Source organism: Ambystoma mexicanum, chromosome 2q (genome assembly GCF_040938575.1).
Source record: "Ambystoma mexicanum isolate Mex_15411 chromosome 2q, UKY_AmexF1_1, whole genome shotgun sequence".
Lineage (NCBI taxonomy): Eukaryota > Metazoa > Chordata > Amphibia > Caudata > Ambystomatidae > Ambystoma > Ambystoma mexicanum.
Window position 1 is genome coordinate 1,287,071,491 of NC_090924.1, and position 23,024 is coordinate 1,287,094,514.

Below are 23,024 nucleotides of genomic sequence, written 5' to 3' on the forward strand. Positions count from 1 at the left end.
TGCCCCTTCCATATGAGGAATAGTAACGAAAGGACCGTCCTCTCCACGATGATCCCGAAGGACGAAAGGTATTCTGACGGATAGCAGCTCCCAATGACTTGGCTGCTGCCTTGGACGTTTGCAGTTTCTCCAAACTGTCATCCGCCTTCTTTCCAAAGAGGGTAGAACCGTCAAAGGGCATATTCAAAAGCCTGGTCTGCACGTCAGAGGCAAAACCAGACTTCCTCAACCACGCATGCCTGCGGATTGTGGTACTTGCCGCCATGGCCCTGCTGATACTGTCAGCAGAATCTAGGCCAGTTTGTAGGGTCTCGCACATCGCATCTTTACCATCCCTGATGATGTTTAAAAATGCGTCCCTTTCCTCTCCTTCTTGGAGGCAGTCAGCCGCTGATGAAGCGCACTCCCAAAGGGTGTGGCTGAACCTAGCGAGCGTACAGGTCGCGTTAATAGACTTTAACGCCATGCTACAGGCAGAAAAAACCTTCTTAGCCATGGCATCATATTTTTTGTCATCCCTATCCTGCGGAGCAGTGGGGTATGCAGATGTGCTGCCTGATGAGGTTGCAGCCTGTACAACCAAGCTCTCAGGAGTAGGGTGTTTTGACAAATATTCAGGGTCAGAACTAGCCACCCTGTATTTTGTTGACAGTTTTTTATTTACTGCCGGGATAATTTCTGGCGTTTCCCAGTTTGTCAAAATCCTTCTCTGTAGAGCAGAGTGAAATGGAACCACAGGATCCTCCTGTGGGCCCTTGTCCAGTATGTCAGTGAGGTCATCCTGCTGAAAGGCAGGAGAAGGTGCAGACCAACCCATAAATTCTATGATTCTAGACATCAGAGCTCTATATGGAGTCTCCGCATGTTCTCCTGGGTCTGGTTTGATAAATTCTGCTTCAGGAGAAGTGTCCAAGCCACTAGCTTCCTGAAGTGCATCCTGAAGATTTTTTAATCTTCCTTCCTCAGAGGCGAAAGTCTCTGGCTCTGGTGATGTGGTCCTCTGTAAATCAATATCTTGGTCTGAATCCTCCCTTTCCTCAAAAATCGAGGTTAAAGGGGGATACATTGGTTTTTGGAATGGTATAAACCCCATTTCCAATGCAGAAGGAGCCATCATCACAGGCCTTGAAAACGTCGATGTCGTCGACACCGACGTGAAAGTACTCGAAGGCGCCGTGAAAAGCGTCGAGAAATGTGTACTAGGCCTCGAAGAACTCGAAAGGATCGGAGTCTTGCTCGAGAACGACGTCGACGTTCTCGGCGTCGAGTCGGAGGTCTTTTGTCTAACCGTTGGCTGTGGAGTAGCCGTGGTTCTTTCCTTCACCGGCGTCGATATCGGCGTCGACGTCGGCGTCGACTCGATCGACTGATGCGCCGATGAATCCTTCGACAACGGCGTCGATGGCGCCGACCTCTGTTTCGAAGGAGTTTTCGACGATGGCGTCGATGATGCTTTATCTCCCGATGGCTCGAGGCGCTTTCGGGTTGACTTTTCCGCCGGGTACTGCGACTCGCGGCGTTTAGATTTTTTGGGTTTTTTACCCGGGGTATCACCCTCAGCTGTCTTCGAGGGGGACGAGGCCGCTTTCTCGAAGACGCTTAGCATCTTTTTCCTGAATTCCTCCCACTCAGCTTGCGAGCTGCGTTTTGTGGGGCAATGAACTCTCTCAGGAGAACTCGACGAAGATGACGAAGGGGATCTCCTACGTCTCTTCTTCGAGTGTCTCGATGTCGACGAGTGGTGGGAGCCACTTCGTGATCTAGATCGAGAGTGTTTTTTATGGTGAGGAGACGAACGTCTCGACTCTACCGAAGAAGCTTTCGAGGAAGTTAAAGTTGACCTACCTCTCTCGAGCTTCCCCCTACGCTCCTTCAAGGCTTTCGCCGTCATGGAAAGGCATTCCTCACACTCCGAACTCTGGTGCGTGATTCCCAGACACCACAAACAGACCCTGTGAGGGTCCGTCAACGACATTTTCTTCCCGCAGTCTCGGCACTTTTTGAAACCGGACCGAGGGGTCGTCGGGTCGGAGGAGGATGCCATCGATATCGAGGTAAATAGTAGTTATTATATACGTTATCTTGACGAGAACTGAGCAACGGTGTTCCGAGGCACAACGAAGCGCGGAAAAACGGAACTGAGCAACGGACGCTGCGCGCGGCCTTTATAGGCAGGATGACGTCGACGTCGGCACGGAGGCCGTCGAGGGTCATCGACTCGGCGATCATCGACGCGCAGCGCCCTCTGGCGAAAAAATTTTCCGAGGCCAGCAAAGCTGAAGGATTTCTATCTAAGATAAGGAATACGTCGGAGGACACAATCCCTTCGAAGAAAGGATACACCATTCAGTGTTTTGCATAGGAAAGTGTTAGGCAAAGCTTGAATGCAATACCCTCTGGGAACACTACAAATAACTATGACTACAGGTGTAGGCAACCCAACCTTTGGTATAAGCTTGTACTACACAGTGTTGGTAGCGTGTTGAGCAGACAGGCCTATCTCAAGAGGGGAAATGAATGTGAGCTGTAGTGGATTTACGAAGATTCACAGTCACAGGTATTCAAATAAACTCTTACACTCAAGGTTTCTTGCATACACAATGAATAATTTATTTATATCAATCAGTTAAAAAGCCTTCTTCAGAAGGGAGCAATAGAATAGTAACACAAATATACTTCAATACTGTACACTTTGAGTTTCTTAATCAGACAAGGCCCCTTTGGGATGGCCGACAGACACAACCTACACCCACAGGTGACTTCAGTAACAAGGGTGCTGTGGACATTTAATACCTTACTGTTGGCATTCAGAATCCTCTTTAAAAGTTGGTAAAAGGCAAAGATTATTAGAACACAAGGGACCACAAATATTCTTAAGCAGTGCAGATACCTTTAGAGTTCACTCGAAGAGTCATTCAATTCAATAGGCTAAGCCAAAGTCAATGGGCAAAAGTCTTGGATAGGATAAAGCACTTCTGGTAAGTAATGGAAAGGTCTTTGCACAAGTTCTTAGGAGTCTTTGATGAAAAGAAGAATCAAATGTAGGGCCACAAGCTGATTAGACTTGTGAGTTGTGGCAGTTACAAGCACTTCTACAGTAAGAGGTAAGTTCTCTTAGACTGGGTGTACAGTACGTTGTTAAAGAAGAAAAGATGCAGCTGGTGACTTCTGTTCCTGTGCAGCTCTGCAGATCTCGCTGTTCCTGGCCCTCATTCGTGGGGACAAGAAGGACGTCGTCGGGGGACTCCTGCACTGCACCGGCACTGTCAAAACTGGCAAACTTTACTTTCAGTGGCCGTTTTGCATTTGAGTTCCTTGCAGTACAGCAAATAGCAATACGCGCGGTTCCAGGCTGTCAAGGTGGACTGTCCTTACTTCTTGTTTCCCGCACTCTGCTGAGGGGCCTCAGGCTTGGTCAGTCCTGCTTCGTGGGAGTCCGGAGGATCTTCCAAAAGCTTTAGGCCAACTTAAAAGTAATGCACACAATCTGGTGTCCCTCTCCCTGGCTATACGGTTTCCTGCAGCACTCTGAGGAAATTCAACCAGCTCCGAGATGGGTGTCTAGGTAGCTTACTTTGGAGTTGATTGGTCCCACCAACTCAAAGGGAGAAGTCGTCCATGCAGGGGCTTCTCTGTCGATGCGAACTTGGCAAGTAGTCACTTCAGCAGGGCTTCACCGGGCAAACCAACGGTCCAGGAGTTGCAGCAGGCGTCCTCTTCAAGCTCTTCTTCGGTTCCTTTGTCCAGTGGTCGACTCTGCCTTCCAAGCCAAAAGACTTGCCCTTTTATTCATGTCTCTCTCATTCATTCCAGCCTAGCTGTCACTCACCCAGCAGGGTGGTTGTGCTTGCCGGACAGTCAGCCAGCTAATCACCACAGAGTGCATTTGGGTCTTCTAGGAGACTAAGCACAGGGAGTTTCCGGCACCTCCTTCACTTCCTGCCTACCCCAGACACTCTGGAGCCAGAGGCGGGTTTCTCTTAGAAACCCTGCCAAAGGCAAAATGAACAAAGAGACCAAACCTGGTTTGGCACGCAGAGAAACTCTCTAGAAGGACCTTTCCACAAAGACCTGGCGAAAAAAGAAGACCGGGCACCATTTTAGCAAAGATGGCTGGACACCATTTTGAAAAAGATGGCTCACGCTTTTACTTTACCAGAGCCGCGAACAGTCGCGGTAAATGCAACCCAAGGTAGTTTTAAACGAAACCACTGCCACCAGCCAGTCAATTGAGGAAACGGTAACAAAAAATGTTACATGAGCATTTAGACACAGGGGATACTAACTAACCCCTCCAGCACTCTATTGTAAGATGGGGTGTGCTGGGTCAAGCAAGTACAATGCTAAGTAAAGTCAATTTCACTTTACTGCTCTGAGAAACAGTAGTTGATCCCGGAGAAGGTATTTAAACCTTGGGAAATCTGGAAGACTTCCCTGTGGCACTGCACTGAAGGTGCTTTGTGACAATTGTAAAAGATGATGCCTATGGAGTTGGTTAGACTCCATAACCAAAAAGAAACCAACGCAGAAAACAAATAGAATTAAAAGTACAAAGTCCCAAAGTTCAGCAAAAGAGCTTGGGGTCTCTAAGGTAGAACGAAATTACCACATTTATGAGAATTTTCCCTAACAGAAAGGATCAACATTCTTTTCTCTGCACTAGTTGCAGAATTTATGCCAACAGCAACAGTACAAAGACTTTGTTGCTGGCCTTTTGGCCGAAAGCAACACCTCCATTATGTCATCTGGGAGGTCCCAATCCTTATATCTCAGCCTTTCAGAAACCAAGCGTGAAGGTTGAGTGTTTTGACCTCTGGATGAAGAACCTGACCCCCATCTCGCGAGAGAAGGTCCTCTCTTTGTGGAAGATGCATCGGAGGACAGATAGACGTGACCAGAAGGTCTGGGTACCACGTCCTCCTGGCCCAATCTGGGGCCATTAGTATCATGTGTTTCCCGAAACTTCCCAACCTCCTGATCACATGAGGAATGACGGGGACATGAGCAAACTCGTACAGGAGTGGAAACTCCCAGTCCACTACAAATGTCTCTCCTAGAGCTCCTCTTGAGGGAAATTCCCTGGAGCAATACCGTTAGCACAGATCTACTTGAGGGGTTCCCCAAAGAGTGAAGATCTCTTGAACAACTTCCTGAGCTAGTTCCCACTTGTGGGAGACTGTGCTATGCCTGCTCAGAGCGTCTGACGCTGTGTTCTCCTCTACGGCTAGGTGAACTGCCGATGGGGAGATTACTTCTTGAATTGCCCAGTACCAGAGCTGCATTGCCCCTCTGCACAGTGATAGTGACCCTACACCTCCTCTCTTGTTTTGTTAGTTTATGGCCACTGTATTGTCCGTCATTATCAGAAGATTCTTTCCCCATACAGAGAGCAGAAATGCCTTCAACGCTAGTATGATTTCCCCCAGCTCCAAAAGACTGATATGTAGTTTGGACTCTGATGGAGACCACCAACGACTGCGGACTGTCAGACCGTTGGCATGGGCTCCCCACCCCGTGAGTGAGGCGTCCGTCACTACTGTTATCTCCGTCCATGGTTGCCAAAAAGGTTCTCCCTTCAGAATATTGTACTTGCAGGCCCACCACAGAAGATCCTGTGAAACCCTAGTTGGAATCGGAAGTAGGTCCGACATCTTTCCTGAAAACTGGGACCATTGAGTTCTTAAAGCCCATTGAAGGCATCTCATTCTCAGGCAGGCATCAGGCACCAGAAAAATGTAGGATGCCATTAGGCTGAGCAACCTCAAATAATATATACATTAAAAAAAAATCGAAGGCCAGTAGACTGTGGGCATTCTGAAACTTGGTAACCATCTGAAGAATGTCTTCAGCCCTCACCTCGGGTGGCAAGCTCTTCCCCAAGGATGTATCTGGCACAGCTCCGATGTACTGGAGCTTTGAGGAGGGGTCATATGAGACTTCTTGTAATTGAGGGAGAAGCCCAATCTGTGAAGAGACTGGCAGGTGACGTTGAGATGATCCCGGGCTTGCTCGGGAGAACGCGCCCTGATCAGCCAATCGCCCAGATAGGGGTAGACATGAATCCCCTCGTCTCCCGAGACTCGCTGTCACCACCGCCATCAGTTTGTTGAAAACCCTTGGGCGGAGGTTAGCCGAATGGCAGAACTCGAAATTGATAATGAGAACTGCCAACTGCGAACCTCAGGTATTTTCTGTGCTTGAGACGGATTGGTACATGAAAATAAGCATCCTGAAGGTCCAATGATACCAACCAATCCTGGAGTTGAAGGGCCTGACGAATCTGAGAAAGTCTTACGTCCAAGATGGGTTTCAGTCCGCTGTCCTTCTTGGGTATCAAAAAATAAGGAGAGTACCATCCCTTGTTCCTCTCCGCTACAGGCACTGGTTCTATAGCACCTCTCTCCATCAGGGTTGAAATTTCCTGCACAAGGAGCGGGTCTGGAATCCTCAAAGAGTGGTTCCCCGGTAGATTGTTCTGAGGTCTCCTTATAAAAGGAAGGCAGTAACCGTGGGCTACGGTTTCTAGAGCCCAAGCATCCCAAGTAATGTCTCGCCATTCTTCTAGATGCCAAGACAGTCTGCCTCCCACAGGTGAACTGGGACTCAAGACCTCCAAGGTTTTGAGGCGACTGATGCAGTGGCCGATTTGCTTGAGCTGGCTTTGCACCTCTACCTCGTCAACCACGAGGACATTTTCTCTGGACCCTTTGACTGGCCATTCCTCTCGCCCTTACAAATGAGGAGTAGTAGAGAAAAGTAGAGAAAAGATCTACCCCTCCAAGGGAGGAAAGGCTGAGGGTGACACAAACGGTTTCTATGAAAAACGGGTGAAATACTCAGGTTTGGAATGCGGTTTTTGGGCAGGGGGATAGATGCACATCACAAGGACAATATAGGAATGAAAGGATGGTTGTAGCTGAAAATTTGGAAGAGATTTGCAAGATAAAGTTCGGTTTTGGAAAAATGAACCTGTGAAATAGAGAAAATCAGCTGGGAAAGAAAGACAATTATTACTTAAGCTAAATTATCAAGGCTAGATAGCGCTGCCCTTGAAACCGGTTAAGTCTGCTGCATTAACATGCTCCACGCTGCGTTTCTCTTTGCAGGGAAATTAATTAAATTATTCAAAATATTGCTAAGGAGTTCAAAAGATGTGGTGAATGAAAGAATGGCGCTAACACTAGGAAATCACAGGCAAAATGCACAAACTTTTCAGATAGTAGGACAAATTACCAAGGCATGGATAGGATTGCTTAGAGAGGGGAATAAAGACAACAGGGTGAAGATGAGGTAGGCTGTGTGTTTCTTTGGGATGGGGAATACTCCTAGTCCACGCTTGAATTTGGAACAGTCAACCGGGTTCTGGTCACTGCACAGCACGGGTCACCAGGTAGCAAACAGCTGGGCAATTCTGGTCACTGGATACCAAGTACCGCTGGATGGCAGAGGTACAGCGGGCATGCAGCTAGCGGGCAACAAGCCGGTCTGGTCTCAGGATGCCCCCCCAAAAAAAGGTACTACAGTTTTTTCCCCTAGTTAATGGGATTTTAGTGGGATTTTCTGAACCTAGGCCTTGCTGGGATAAGGTCAGCTTGTCTTTGGCCTTGCAGTGGAATCTGGCAAGATGGATGTAAAAGATTAGGAACGCAGGCGCTGGAAATTAAGGAGAGAGTGTGTCTAGAGTTCCGTCAGCCACCCTTTATATAAAGCATGGTGACATCACAGAATTATATGGTAGGGCAGGCTTAGGCTGAGTACGCCCCTAAACCACCGGATTGTTCAGGGGTGATTGTTACTGCCTTCTTGTCAATTGATTGGACTTTTAGAAACCTGACATCAGCTTTATGTGTGTTTACTATGAATAGGATCATCCCACAGTTACTTTGGCTAAAATCGTTCACATAAAAATCACACATTTATGCAATTTTGGCATCTGTACAAATTACCTATGCAGATTACATATGTCACGCTGAGCATGGCAGTCAAACTCTACAGTTTATCAGACTGTTTCGCCCTTCTACCAGTTTTTCGCACTTTTTATTGAGAAATATATTACTTAAAATTGTATAACTTTAGGTATGTGTACATATTATCATAGGGCATATCTCTGTTAATAACGTTACATCATATTTCTTTTCCCCATGATTCATATTCTTCTGGCGTTCGTGTCCCATATATGCTATGGACAGCCGCGAGATCTTGTTTAGAAGCCACGAAAATCACATTTAAACTATACTTACATTTCTGAACTGTCCTGTTGCAGGGATAAGTTTTAAAAGTTTATTCATCAAATAATATTTTGAGACAGATGGTCAGCCTTTGTCCTTCAACTGGGACCATTTTTTTCTTCAGTTAGCACCAACTGTCAGTTTCAGCTCAGGGTGGCCATAGGGGTTTCCCCAATTTTATTGAATGTTTATGGTCACTTCCCCAACTTCACACATTGGTGTCCCAGATCTATTGTCTCAAGCTGAAGCCCAGACAAATGTCTGACGAGCGTGTGACATTTCTTTGTGTTGGTCCATGCAAAGTTTTCAAACGTGGCTATTAGCATGCCTGTGTCCTAGAAGTTTATGGTGGATTCCTTTTTGAGGGAAGGCCTCAGTTTAGCCAGCCGAAAGACCTGTTCTGGAGCTTGCAAAATACAGCCAATACATTTTAATTCTTTTATTTTCTGTTATTTTGTTCTGAATCAAAAACAAGCCTGTTCAATAAAACATCCCACACATATTTACCAGAAAAAAAAAACTTCACATTGCTAGGCTAGGATACGTTTTTATTCAACACTTTACTTTTAAAACTGGCATTTTCTTTTGGTCTGCAACAGCCCATTTTGACACACGGTAAAAACTGCAAGGATTTCACATTTAAATTCGGTTCTTCCATCTGACTTCCCAATATTGTTTTGCAGCCAAAGTCAGTTCCTTTTATACAGCAATTCGCTTGAACCACAGATGCACTGAAATTGACATAGGCCCAGAGAGCTAGGATTTCTTTGAAGCCTTGATCTTTTTTGACATTTTGTGACTCAAATGTCAGGCGTTTTCGGCGGCTGAAAGTGAAGTTTCTTTTGCCTTTTTCAGATTTGGCTGGCACAGCCTGTCATCCAGGGATAAAGCTATCTTCTGCTAGAGCACAATCTGGATATGAATGGGCATGGCAAGGCCTTATGGATAAAAGCCATGTGATGTGGAATAGATGAAAATAGCGTCAGTGCAGCACTCTTTTCAGTGTAAAATATTCCCTTTTCAATGGGAACTTTTTGCAAGCAGCAGAGCAGCGTTGCTTTGATTTGCTTCTTTTGGGTGCACCCAAGAACACACTGGCACCTTTCTCGGTGTGCCCCCTGTTCCAACTCGCCCAATTGTGTTTGGCAAGATGGGGCAGCCGTCCTTTTGTCGCTGAAAAATGCAGTTTTGATGCAATGGTGCTCCAAGGAGCCAGCGCAGCCATTTTGCTGTTGACTGCAGAGGCGCAGCTTGGTTATGGATGGGGATTCTGCTGAGAGGGTCAAAGTATCCCAGAGTGTCATACTGCTCAGGTCCTCGGCTGTGGTGTCAAGTCAGCCTGCCCGGCTGAAGGCGCTCCAGCCTTGCAACCAGGTCACTTATACAGGTGGCCCAGGGCGCAAAGGACAATAGTCATGAGGAGGAAGGGGATGCAACAAGCCTGCACACCCCAGTGCTGCCCACGTGCAACACTACAGATTTAATGGAGCACCACAGGGAAGCCTTCTCTGCACTGAAGACCAACTAGCGTGGCTGGCGTCATTCTTGGCAGGTTCGTTGTGGTTGCCTGTACCTGGGGGCCCTCACAAGCAGGTCTCATCAAAGAGAAAGAGGGACCTCCACAGTGCAACATCTGCTACAGCTGACCCAATAACAGCCCGACAGAGCAGGTAGCTGCTGACAGTGTTAAAAGGGGGAGGGGAGGACTTGTTAAAGGAGAGTCTAAGCTTTGACTATTGATGCAGTAAATCAGACATGGTGGCGGTTGGCTGCTAAGTTTTGACAGTAATCTAAATAGTTGCTGTAGTTTTATGGGTTTGTTTTGGAGAGTGCATGATCGGGAAATCACCGCTCCCGTGCCTTGTCCAGAACTCTTGGGGCCTCCAGGTAGAACTGAGGCGCTGAGGTAGGCGAGTCTACTATAGGCTGAATGCATCACTTCCTAGTGAAATGCATTTATAGTGTGATGGCAACAAAAAGTTTAATTAATGGTCACAGGAAAGATTAGTTTCTGATTAGGAATATATTGGGTACAGCTAGTAGACCACAAGGCATAGTTATGAGAGGAAGGTACTGAAGGCCAAAACGCTAGCGGTAACAAGTGTTGTCTGTATACTTATGTTAGAAGTGAAAATAAATAATCCACTGGTAGGGTTAAAATATAATGATGGTGGCATATTGTTTCCCGATTAACGAGTGTGCAAACGATCAAGCTAAAGAGACACTCATGGTAACAGTAAAGAACTCTGGAAGGTAGCCAATCCCCTGTTACAATAATGGTATTAGTATGTAGTATTCCACAACCTCCATGCCCAGTCTGTATGCAGGGGTAAAAGGACATGTGCTACATATACCTTAATCTCGCCTGCCTGTGTATCCTAAATCTCTACTAATTCGGACCATTTTGTCAACCCTGCAAGTGTAACGCTCACCTGATTCCCGTAGAGGCGCCGGTCTTGACTGGGCGTATACCGTATCTGCAAAGGTGATGTGTAACACACGGCTGGCTCTTTGGGCTGGACCTCTGTGCACTGTATGTCTGACTTGAAGGGTAAGATGTCTGCAGATAGAAAATATGGAATTAAGGAACTGGGTTATTGAATGTCTCTCTCTTCTTCCCTTTCTCTTCTCCTGTAGAACCCCAAAGGTTAACGCTCTCACCTTAGGTAAGTGAACGCCGTGTTCTCCATCTGCCTCGGGGCAGGGTGCTGTAACCAGTTTCTTCACTGGATAAGGGGCGCAGGCCTCTTGACTTCAGAGGACTGCTGTCCGTCGTTTACCGCACGAACGGTAAGTTTCGAGTAATTCTAATGTCTTTAAAGTCTTTAGTAATGATGTTTCTTGTTTTGCAGGGTTCCGGCGATGGCGGATGATGCGCTGAAGTGAGTTGAAGATGGAGCCCGTGTGATGAATAGAAGCGCCTGGAAGCACGTAAGTAAGCGCTTGTTGCCTGCTTCACGATGCGCTCTAACTGTCTTTTTATTTTGCAGGTACAAGTTCGGAGCGGCTGCAGGGTGCCGGAATACCCACTGGGTTAGATGTGGAAAGGAGTAATGGCACGTGAGTATTAAAGTTCCCCAATGTCTTTAAACGCACCTTGTTTTGTCTTTCAGATGCGGGATGCAGCGCCGAAGGCCTCCGGAGCGTGCGAAGAGTTGGTAAGCTTTTGTCTTTCAGATGCCGGAATGCAGTGTGAAGACCTCCGGAGCACACGAAGAGTAGGTAAGCCTTTGTCTTTCAGATGCCGGAATGCAGCGCGAGGCGTTGGTGACAGCCGATGGACCAGGTAAGTGAAGAGCTGTCACTGAAGACCGTAATGCTAACCTGTTCTTTCTTGTCTTTATAGGTGTTGCTGAAGACTGGATTCAGGATGGTAAGCCTTTTTCCTTAGGCCCAGGATCAGATGCAGAAGACACGATGAGCGTTCTGCTGCAGAGGATGCAGAATAACGCAAAGCAAGATTCATCCATCGGGTGTGGTTTAAATAGCCTCCTGTAGTGCTTAGGTGTCTCCTTCCACAGCCACGCCTAGGTAAGAAAAGAGTTCCTGCTTTCCAGAAGAGTTCCAGTGTTCTGAATCTAGGGAGTGGCTCCTGCCCCACCCAACAGGAAAAGTAGTTCCAAACAGAAGAGGATCAGAGGCTCAACTGGCAGGCAAGTAAGCAGCATGGTCTGCTGCAGGTAAGTCCACCCAAGCATTATGAGCCCGGCGCTTCCAGCGCTGGGACTGGGCATATTTATGAGCCTGGTGCCACTGGCGCCAGGACTGGGTCCAAAAGGTCCCAATTGGGACTGGTTGGCACTCGGAACCTGGGTTATGGATCTGCTTCCAAGGGAGTTGGGAAAACCCTGACCTTTTGGAAGCAGAGATCATGACAGTACCCCCCCCTCAAGGCCCCTCCCAAACCGGGCTTCTCCGGGGGTTTTGGCTTGTCAGGAAATGTTCGGTGAAATCTTTTGATTAGGCGAGGAGCGTGGACATATTCAGCAGGTTCCCAGGATCTCTCTTGGGGGCCGTAGCCTTTCCAGTCAATTAGGTAAAATAGTTTAGATTTGGAGATCTTGGAGTCCAGAATGCTTTTGACTTCAAACTCGAGTTCTCCATCAACTAGGATAGGTTTTGGAGATTTAGTTAGTCGGGTTTGAGGTTGCACGGGTTTTAATAGAGAGACGTGGAAGACCGGATGTATCTTCATGTGCGGGGGCAAGTCCAACTTGACCGCTACTGGGTTTACTATGGTAGTGATGGAATAGGGACCAAGGTATCTTGGGTTGAATGTGCGTGGCCCTTTTAGAGGTAGATATTTGGTGGATAACCAGACTTGATCCCCTACTTGATATTGAGGGGCTTCCTTCCGATGTTGATCTGCTCCTTTCTTGTATTGTTCTTTAGCCCTTTGAAGGTGAGAAACAGCTTCCTTAAAGGCTTGGGTGATTGTAGAATGCAGGTAGTCTACTGCTGGTGTTTCAAGATCTTGGAGGGGATCCAACTCCGAGGTTCGAGGGTGACTGCCGTACAAAAGAAAAAACGGGGTTTTCCCAGTTCCCGAATGGACAGAGTTATTGTAGGCATATTCGGCTATCCAAAGGATGTCTTTCCAAGTTTTTTCCGTTTGTTGCAGCATGCAGCGTAAATACTGTTCCAGAGTTTGATTGGTCCTCTCGGTTTGTCCGTCGGTCTGAGGGTGGTGACTGGTCAATAGTCTCACATCAATTTGAGCCGACCGACAGCAACTTCGCCAAAAATGAGAAATAAATTGACTACCTCGATCCGAAATTAGAACCGAAGGAAAACCGTGCAGTCGGACGATGTTTTCGAGAAATTCTCGGGCCAGAGTTGCTGCTGTTGGCAAGCCTTTGAGCGGAATGAAATGCGCCATCTTGGAGAATAAGTCCACGATTACTAGAATCGTATTGTATCCGGAGCATGGAGGTAGATCGGTGATGAAGTCCATAGAAAGCGTATGCCAAGGGCGAGGTGGGATGTCAATAGGGCGTAAGAGGCCTGCTGGTCTTTCCTTTTGACTCTTGTTTTGGGCGCATACTCCACAGGACATTATAAAGTCTCTGATATCTTTTTTCCAAGACGGCCACCAGAAGTAGCGCTTGATCTTTTCTGAGGTCTTGGCCATACCGGGATGTCCTTCCATTTAAGATTCGTGATAACAAGAGATTACTTTTTTCTGTAAATCTGTGCTGGGTAGGTATAATCGTTCTTGGAAATACAATAAGTTGTCCTTTACTGCAAAGTCCTTTCCCTGCAGATGTCAATTCTGTATGTCTGCTGGAGTTACAAGTTGCCTGGCCTTATCCTTAACTTCCTCTATGGATTCTGTGGCGATTACACCCAGAATTCTTTGTTCGGGAATGATTGGTACAGGTTTAGGGTTGATCAAGTGTTCTTCCACTCCCATCCGAGAAAGGGCATCAGCTTTACCGTTCTTTGTACCAGGTCGATAGGTAATTATGAAGTCAAACTCGGCAAAGAATAATGCCCAACGGAGTTGTCTAGAGGATTGGGCTTTTGCGGTTTTCAAATATTGCAGGTTTCGGTGATCCGTAATCACAGTAACGGTGTGTCGGGCCCCCAGCAGATAATGCCGCAAGCCTTAAAGGCAGACTTGATAGCCAGAAGTTCCTTGTCCGTAATCGTGTAATTGATTTCAGGAGGCGAGAATTTGCGGGACCAAAATGCCACGGGATGCAACTGATTGGTTACCGGGTCCTTTTGTGATAGAACTGCCCCCATGGCAAGGCTTGAAGCATCAGTTTCCACGATGTAGGGGAGTTCGGGGCGAGGGTGTTTTAAGATTGGTGCAGAGATAAATTTAGTCTTCAAATTCTGGAAAGCTTGTTCCGCCTCGGTAGACCATTCAAAACGTTTGTTTTTCTTTAACAAGGCAGTGATGGGCTGGACTATTCGAGAGAATTCGGGGATAAACCTGCGGTAAAAGTTAGCGAAGCCTAACATGCTTTGCACACCTTTTACGGAGGATGGTGATGGCCATTTGAGAACTGCATCGACCTTCTTTGAATCCATACGCACTCCGCCAGGTGATAATATGAATCCCAAGAATTCAACTTCAGTCACGTTGAAAACACATTTTTCCAACTTAGCGAAAAGTTTGTGTTGACGCAATCTTTCGAGGACCATTTTCACGTGTTTCCGATGTTCAGATTCCGATGAAGAATAAACGAGGATGTCGTCAATGTAAACAACAACACACATCTATGAGCTCGCTGAGGACATCGTTCATAAAATATTGAAAGGCGGCCGGGGCATTGCAAAGTCCGAAGGGCATGACCTGATATTCAAATAGTCCATACTTGGTGCGGAAGGCCGTCTTCCATTCATCGCCCTCTTTTACTCGTACCAAGTGGTAAGCTCCTCTAAGATCCAGCTTTGTATATATGCATGCTTTTCTGACTTGGTCCAGGAGTTCAGGGATCAAAGGTAACGGATATCTATTCTTAACGGTGATCTGGTTCAGGGAGCGATAATCTATACAAGTTCTAAGGTCTCCTTCCTTTTTTGGAACGAAGAACAAAGCTGAAGAAGCAGGGGACTTGGAAGGACGAATAAACCCATTTGCCAGGTATTGATCCAGGTATTGTCGAAGGTGAAGGTTCTCAGGCTCGGTGAGGGCATAAATTCTACTACAAGGAGGAGTAGATCCAGGTATCAGGTCTATCTGGCAGTCATAAGACCTATGAGGAGGTAGAGAGTTAGCCTGATCCTTCCGGAAAACATCTTGGTATTCTAGGTATTCGGGAGGTAACTGGGGAGTCTCTGAAGAAATTGCTGCCAGTGCAACACCAGGTGGAGGGTGACAAGTAGAGACACATTCTGGAAACTGGACCGTTCTTGCTCGCCAATCGATCAGAGGATTGTGTTTCTCTAACCAAGGTATTCCTAGAATAATCTGAAACTGAGGGGCCTTGATCACATCGAACACGATCTTCTCATGGTGTCCATCTTGACTTACTAGCGTCACCTCTTGAGTGGTATGCGTTACTGGCCCGGAGGCTATCTCCGTACCATCCACCGTAGTAATGACGTCCTTTACAGCCTTGGGACAAAGAGTTAGATTCATCCTCAAAACCATTTCATGATTCACATAATTGCCGATGGCACCGCTGTCGACGTAAGCTTCAATTGCATGTAATCGATCCGGATTATCAGGGCTAATGAGGACCATAGGTATCACGAAATGGAAGGTCACGGAACTGGTTTTCACGCTCGGCAAGAGGACCTCTATTCTTGTCGGGCGAGGTCGTTTCCCTGCTCTCAGAGTTTGTAACTTTGGTAACTGCAGCTCCTACTGCCTTCTTGGCAGGTTTCACCGGACAGTCTCGAAGAAAGTGCCCTGAGTTTCCGCAATAGAGGCATAATTGCAACTGTTTTCTCCTTTCCCGCTCCTTTTGTGTTAGAGGACCTTTCAGACCCCCTATTTGCATGGGTTCCCCGGGGTCTACTCCTTTGGAAGGAGTTGGCGGTTTGGAAAATACTCGAGCATCAAACTTGGAACGATCGGCCTTCCTGTTCTGCAGTCTGTGATCTATTTGAACGACTAAGTCTATATAGTCCGAACAATCTTGTGGGGGATTCACTACTTGGGCTAACACATCCTTGAGCTCTCCACGTAGACCTCTATAAAACAGCGTAATCCTTTTCTCCTCAGGCCATTGAGTTTCCACTATCAGTCTGTTGAAAGGCGCAATATAAGCCAAAAGGTCTTGATTACCTTGTCGCAACGAAAGAAGCTCATTGTCCAAGGCCTGCCCCTGTGAATGTCTTGCGAACAGTTTTTCCATACTGAGCTGAAAAGCTTGAAAATCATGGAGGACCGGATCATCTTGATTTACTAGAGGGATCGACCAGTCTGCCGCATTGCCACTAAGGTACGAAAGCACGAAAGCTACTTTAGCTTGATCAGTTGGAAAGGCTGCTGGCCGGCATAAGAAATGCAACCGACACTGATTGATAAATACTGCAAACCTCTTTGGGTCACCAGAAAATCGTTTGGGCGGAGCCAGAGGTACATTCCCAGGTAGGTTGATCTGCACTGGATTCATAGAGGATGTAGAAGGAAGATTTTCCCCAGATGCGGGTAACGGGGTCTGTCCGGCTTGTGACTGTAGCAACTGTCTAGCGAGATCATCTGTTCGCTCCTTGGAAATAATCAGTTCCCTTCTTAGAGCGTTCGTTTCCTGACGGGCTGCATGCACTTCTGCCCTTAGTTCCCCAAGTAACTGGGCTAGCTGGTCGGTATCCGAGGTTTCCATAGCGCCTGGACGGGTGTTTTGTGGTAGGCTTTGCGTTCTGTAACGCTCACCTGATTCCCGTAGAGGCGCCGGTCTTGACTGGGCGTATACCGTATCTGCAAAGGTGATGTGTAACACACGGCTGGCTCTTTGGGCTGGACCCCTGTGCACTGTATGTCTGACTTGAAGGGTAAGATGTCTGCAGATAGAAAATATGGAATTAAGGAACTGGGTTATTGAATGTCTCTCTCTTCTTCCCTTTCTCTTCTCCTGTAGAACCCCAAAGGTTAACGCTCTCACCTTAGGTAAGTGAACGCCGTGTTCTCCATCTGCCTCGGGGCAGGGTGCTGTAACCAGTTTCTTCACTGGATAAGGGGCGCAGGCCTCTTGACTTCAGAGGACTGCTGTCCGTCGTTTACCGCACGAACGGTAAGTTTCGAGTAATTCTAATGTCTTTAAAGTCTTTAGTAATGATGTTTCTTGTTTTGCAGGGTTCCGGCGATGGCGGATGATGCGCTGAAGTGAGTTGAAGATGGAGCCCGTGTGATGAATAGAAGCGCCTGGAAGCACGTAAGTAAGCGCTTGTTGCCTGCTTCACGATGCGCTCTGTCTTTTTATTTTGCAGGTACAAGTTCGGAGCGGCTGCAGGGTGCCGGAATACCCACTGGGTTAGATGTGGAAAGGAGTAATGGCACGTGAGTATTAAAGTTCCCCAATGTCTTTAAACGCACCTTGTTTTGTCTTTCAGATGCGGGATGCAGCGCCGAAGGCCTCCGGAGCGTGCGAAGAGTTGGTAAGCTTTTGTCTTTCAGATGCCGGAATGCAGTGTGAAGACCTCCGGAGCGCACGAAGAGTAGGTAAGCCTTTGTCTTTCAGATGCCGGAATGCAGCGCGAGGCGTTGGTGACAGCCGATGGACCAGGTAAGTGAAGAGCTGTCACTGAAGACCGTAATGCTAACCTGTTCTTTCTTGTCTTTATAGGTGTTGCTGAAGACTGGATTCAGGATGGTAAGCCTTTTTCCTTAGGCCCAGGATCAGATGCAGAAGACACGATGAGCGTTCTGCTGCAGAGGATGCAGAATAACGCAAAGCAAGATTCATCCATCGGGTGTGGTTTAAATAGCCTCCTGTAGTGCTTAGGTGTCTCCTTCCACAGCCACGCCTAGGTAAGAAAAGAGTTCCTGCTTTCCAGAAGAGTTCCAGTGTTCTGAATCTAGGGAGTGGTTCCTGCCCCACCCAACAGGAAAAGTAGTTCCAAACAGAAGAGGATCAGAGGCTCAACTGGCAGGCAAGTAAGCAGCATGGTCTGCTGCAGGTTAAGTCCACCCAAGCATTATGAGCCCGGCGCTTCCAGCGCTGGGACTGGGCATATTTATGAGCCTGGTGCCACTGGCGCCAGGACTGGGTCCAAAAGGTCCCAATTGGGACTGGTTGGCACTCGGAACCTGGGTTATGGATCTGCTTCCAAGGGAGTTGGGAAAACCCTAACCTTTTGGAAGCAGAGATCATGACAGCAAGGTCCAATCAGGATATTCCACTCAACTCTACGATCTTCCTTTTCCGGCTCTTTGCCATATTTCTCTACATTACTAATCAGTAATCCGATCTGCTGAGTTCTCATTTTCCTGCAGACCCTACCTCTTTACATTTTCAGGAATCACTCAGTAGGTAGGAGGGGAAACCAGGAGAGAGTAAACATCGCAATGCAAATCCAGATTCCACATGAGATGCAAGTTACCTTTATGCCCATTATGTATGTTTAAATGTGTACTATATGTGTCCTACTTCTTTAATACCATTCTTAAATACTCAATGTTAATGTTGGTTAGTCAGCAGTGGGCTTTGTGGAGCTAAATATAGGTTCTGCTAGCTGTTTGTTTGAAGCTAACCAGGCCCTCCTAGGCTACAGCCAGGAGATAAATATTTCCAAGCCTTACCCTTCCTCTCCCTCTAATTTCCAACCTATTGCTCTTCTCTCATTCTTATCCAAACTCTTAGAAAGGGCTGTCTATTCACCCTATTCACAAATCACTTCTCATCTTAATTTTTAGTCTCTTCTGCCTACCACGTGGCCTGATTTTCATCTAGCACACTGCTGCCAATTCAATGCTTTCTGTTCAACATAACAAATCCTCTTATATTCTTATCGTCTTCTATCTTTCGGTACTGTTGACTACCCTACCTGTTCCTTTCAACTCCCTTGCTTTTTTGGTTATGTTTGTCGATGGTCCAATTTTACCTTTTTGTACATTCTTACTAGTCTCCTAGGCCAGCCTCACCTCTTCTCCTCACTCTCTACTCTATGGTTCCACAACGTTCAGTTGGCCCATTACTCTTCTCTACCGATATTTCCCTCACCTCACTTACTGTATCCTTCCACTGCTCATGTCATTTCTATGCAGACGATTCCCAAATGTTCTTCTCCGACTCCCTTCATTTTGTTTTTGGCTGCGTCACCAGAGTTCAAACTTTGATAGCCTCTCGTTTTCTACACGTTAAACCTTCCACAAATTAAGGTCCTCTTCTAGTCGTCTCCACCATCTCCTTCTTGCCTACAGCCCGCAATCTTGAAGTCATATTTGATTTAACTTTAACCATTCTTCCATTATAGCTCCTTACTGCTCTGTTCTGCTAGTACCATCTTATCAGGATCGGTCCTTTTCTATACTTGTACGCTACCAAACCTGATCAACTCAATCTTTTCTCGACTAGACTACTGTTGTGCCCTCTTAGTTGGCCTTCCTTCCCGCCATCCATATCCCTCTGCTCGGTCTTTAATTCGGCTATTCATCTATTTTTTTGTTCCCTGTTACGAACCCCTCTCTCCCCCATCTCTTCTTCCTTACGTCTCTACTTAATTTTCACTTTCTTTGTATTGTATTTGTGCATTACTATGCCCTTGCTCCAACCTACCTCTCCTCTCTCCTTACTTGGCCTCCCGGTCTCTTGGCTCCCAATATCTTAATCTTATTGCTGTGCTCAAGCCCACCTGTGCACACTCTAATGTCCATTCGTTCTCCCTTCTGCCCCAAAACTCCATTTCATTTTCCACCACACATTAGTTCTTCATATTTTCCGTTCTCGACTTAAAGCTCATTTACTCTCGTCACTTTCTTATGCTTAGCTGCCTTTTGATTACATTTAGTGTTTTGTCCGTTTCTCGCTTGTTGTACAGCTTTTTGTAGCTGCTGTACAGTGTTTGGCAAGAGTGATAAATTCCAATAAAAACAAATGATTAAGTAGGCCCCTAAATCTCTTGGTTTGGCTTACTGAACTCTAGAACAGTGGGCAGGGAAAAATACCTCTGACCATTGGTGTTCTGCAGCATCAGTCAGGCACAATTATTCCGTCATCTGTATTCGGTCGAAAATTCTTAAAGCTGTCCGTGAGTACAGTCATAGCGCCATCAACTAACAGCTATCGGGGGAGAGAGTGGTGGCTTCAAAGTGTGGAACTACGGGCTCTTAGGTTGCCAAACATGGTGACCATCGCCAGGTTACAAATTACTAGAGTTTAGGATCTTCTTGATACACGCTCTCGCAAATAACTTTTCTGCCAATTGATAAATCACTGTGTTGGATCTTCTTATTGGAAACTTGCACTTGTGCCTTCATTGAGTCAATGGATAGCGCCAAGTAATAAAACAGCCAGTGACTGAAAGGAGGAGAGTCAAATTGGTCTTCTGCATAATGCTGCTGCTTTGCCAGACAATTTTTCTACCACTTGTTTATGGATCCTGCATGCAATATACTTCACAGCGGGAGTAGAAACTAAGCTTCCAGGAAGCCGCCCACCACCTTGTGGAGATTTGACTCTGTCATCAGTCCTGTCTATTAGGTTGACTGGAGTGACTTTAGTTAAGGAGTATCCCATTCCAGGGAAGGAGCCAAGCGGATGCATCCAATTCTTAAGAGGAATCTGTCCATTAAAATTGCATATTAGAAGCCCCAAAGAAATACACACCATTTGATATCAAACATTCTATAACTATCTGACTTGATGGTACCATTTGAGATTTTAAAATCCCCAAAAAATATATCCTTGTTGAACATGCAACACATTCTAACAAAGCCATCTCGAGATACAGGCGATACAAACCCTTTGTGTTCACTGAAAAGAAAAAAAAATCTATTTAGTTTTGTGGTTTATTTTAGCACCAGACTCCTTTGTTGGCATTCTGCGACCATCATTCAACTACTCATTATGCACCAAAAACATGCCACAGACACACACATGGTATTGCAGCTTACCCTCACACCAACGTCACTCTGGTAAGCACCCTTTCACAATTCTCCTTGCCATATTTAAAATGTGCTTCACTAACAAAGGATAAAAGATGCAGAGAACCATTATATACTCTACTGTATAAATAACTGCATGTTGTTAAGCTTCACACATTGGGCCGCTTATTGTAACCCACAAGCAAGCCTCCTTAAGTATACTTATAGCGCCTCGTTGCCTAGAGGGCTGCAGTGCGCTTTACAAATCCAAAATAAATAAACTATGCTCATAAAAAAAGGTTAAGAATCCGGCCTTCAGATTAACTGAATGGACTGCAATAGGTTATGTGTAGAAATGAAACTTTCAATCCAAATAAAAAAAAAAAACCTAATCAACTTTCTACTATAATTTGCAGCACTCCAGCTAATGAACATACTTGCAGGGACCCTTTCTTGCATTTTGGTTTCCTTTAGTAAAATCCAATCATTTCAAGACAATATGACTAGATCTTACCAGTGCTTCAGTTAACAGTTCTGTTCTGTGTTCTGTAGAAAACTTTAGTGTTTCAGACTTTTTTCCACTTCCTTTCCGAAACGTAAGGCTGAATTCTGTTCCTTGGCCCTTTCCAACAGGACCGATACTGCAGATGTCTCCATAAGGCCACTGACGGACATAAAAGACAGACAAGAAAAGAAGTTGGTGCAGCAAAACCATGTGCCGGTTAAACCCTTAGATCAAGAATGCAAGTACTACCGGCAATATGAACAATAAAACTGATCAAAAGTTATGTGACACTGTGAACAAGACATATGCATGCAACTAGGAGGATATGATATGGCATTTATAACGAGTCTATACACAAGTGTTTCAAGGCGCGACGAAGCAAGAGAGGAGGGGAACAGAGGGAAGACAGACAATGATCCTACTAGGCCAAGTGTCATTCAGATCGCGCAAATGCATGGGAAGGGGGACTGGGGGGAAGTGCAGTACATGGCATAAAAGAATAAATAAACAATACGTACGGCCAGCTGGTGGCAAGTGCAAGGGTAAGTGCAGACATCAGGTGTCAAGTGCTGGTAGTGGGACTGTAGGGATACAGAAAACAGTCACCAAGTGCAGGGGTTGCCAGGAAGGCAGTGCAGGTGTGCGACTGGCGGAGGAGGGGACCTGGGCCCAAGATCAGAGGCTGACCAGGTAACCAGTGCAGTTTCAGCCAGGAAGTAAGCAAGGAGAGAGTACATTAGTGTGGGGCTGACAACACCCAAGAAGAGATGCTTTACTGCTTTCTTTGCCCCGAGTGTACCACCTTAACCAATGGGATCCTTTTATGATGTACAATTTTAACCTTTTAACTGCCATGGGTTTTCCCCCCCAGTGCCAAGGCCTTTTTTGGTGATTTTGGTATTTCGTCATTCAATGCCTTCTAACGTTGTCTGTGTCATTAACCCTTTAAGTGCCAAGGACGAGGTATCTCGTCCTTGGCAACAGGGAGGTAATGCCAAGGAGATACCTTGCCCTTGGTTAAACAGAACTCTGTCCTTTCAATTCCCAGATTATGAATGAGAACTGAAGAGGGGGAAAAAGGGACGAGGAGATGGTAATATGGATATGAAGTTAAAGCCATTTCAATCCAGGCAGCGGAACATTACAGGGGGACAATGCCTTGGTACATTACAGGGTGCACAGAGGGACAATGCCTTGATCAGCGAGATTCCTGCATTGGCTCCACTAATATTATGTGCTGGGCCTATGTGTGCTGAAAACCATTGGTCTGTATGATTCAAGAAACAAAATCTCCACAAAAGACAGCCTTACTTCCAGCTATCCATAACCTCCAAACTTGGAACCAAAAGGCAAAGCAAACCCTTAATATTTGACAGCCTATGCAAAGGAGTAATAGAATACTATTTACATTTTTAACTAAGGTATGAAGAAACGGAAATTTCTTTATATGTATGCACCCTGAAACATCACTATTTGTTTGTTTTTTATAGTTAATAAAAAACAAATGTACAATGCTCCATAACAGAAAACAAAGCAAAGTTAAAATATCATTCATGGCATTAAAAAAAAAAACGACTTTCCACATATCAATCCATAAAAGTGGTTCCCTGCCCTACAGCGAATTCTTTAAAGTTATTCATTCAATTTCTTTACAACATTTCTTTTAGTAGCTATACAAATTGAAAATCCTGCCGTGTCCAATTCTTTCCATTTCAATTTGATCAGACCTTTCTCCAATCCACAACTTTTCCAGCTTGAGTTAGTTATTGAACCAGGCCTTCTTTGGGCTAATCTCAGAGGGAATTCT

General features: G+C 46.1%; 1 protein-coding gene across 3 annotated transcripts in view; it reads right to left on the reverse strand.

The window, feature by feature from the left end:
- Window positions 1–23,024, reverse strand: part of DNAJC13 (DnaJ heat shock protein family (Hsp40) member C13) — a 2,820,731-nt gene that overhangs the window by 2,524,209 nt on the left and 273,498 nt on the right. For all 3 annotated transcript variants that reach the window (XM_069648714.1, XM_069648713.1, XM_069648715.1), the window contains exon 4: window positions 21,227–21,376. In XM_069648714.1, the coding sequence (XP_069504815.1) occupies window positions 21,227–21,376 (150 nt within the window). The remainder of the gene's footprint in view (window positions 1–21,226; window positions 21,377–23,024) is intronic.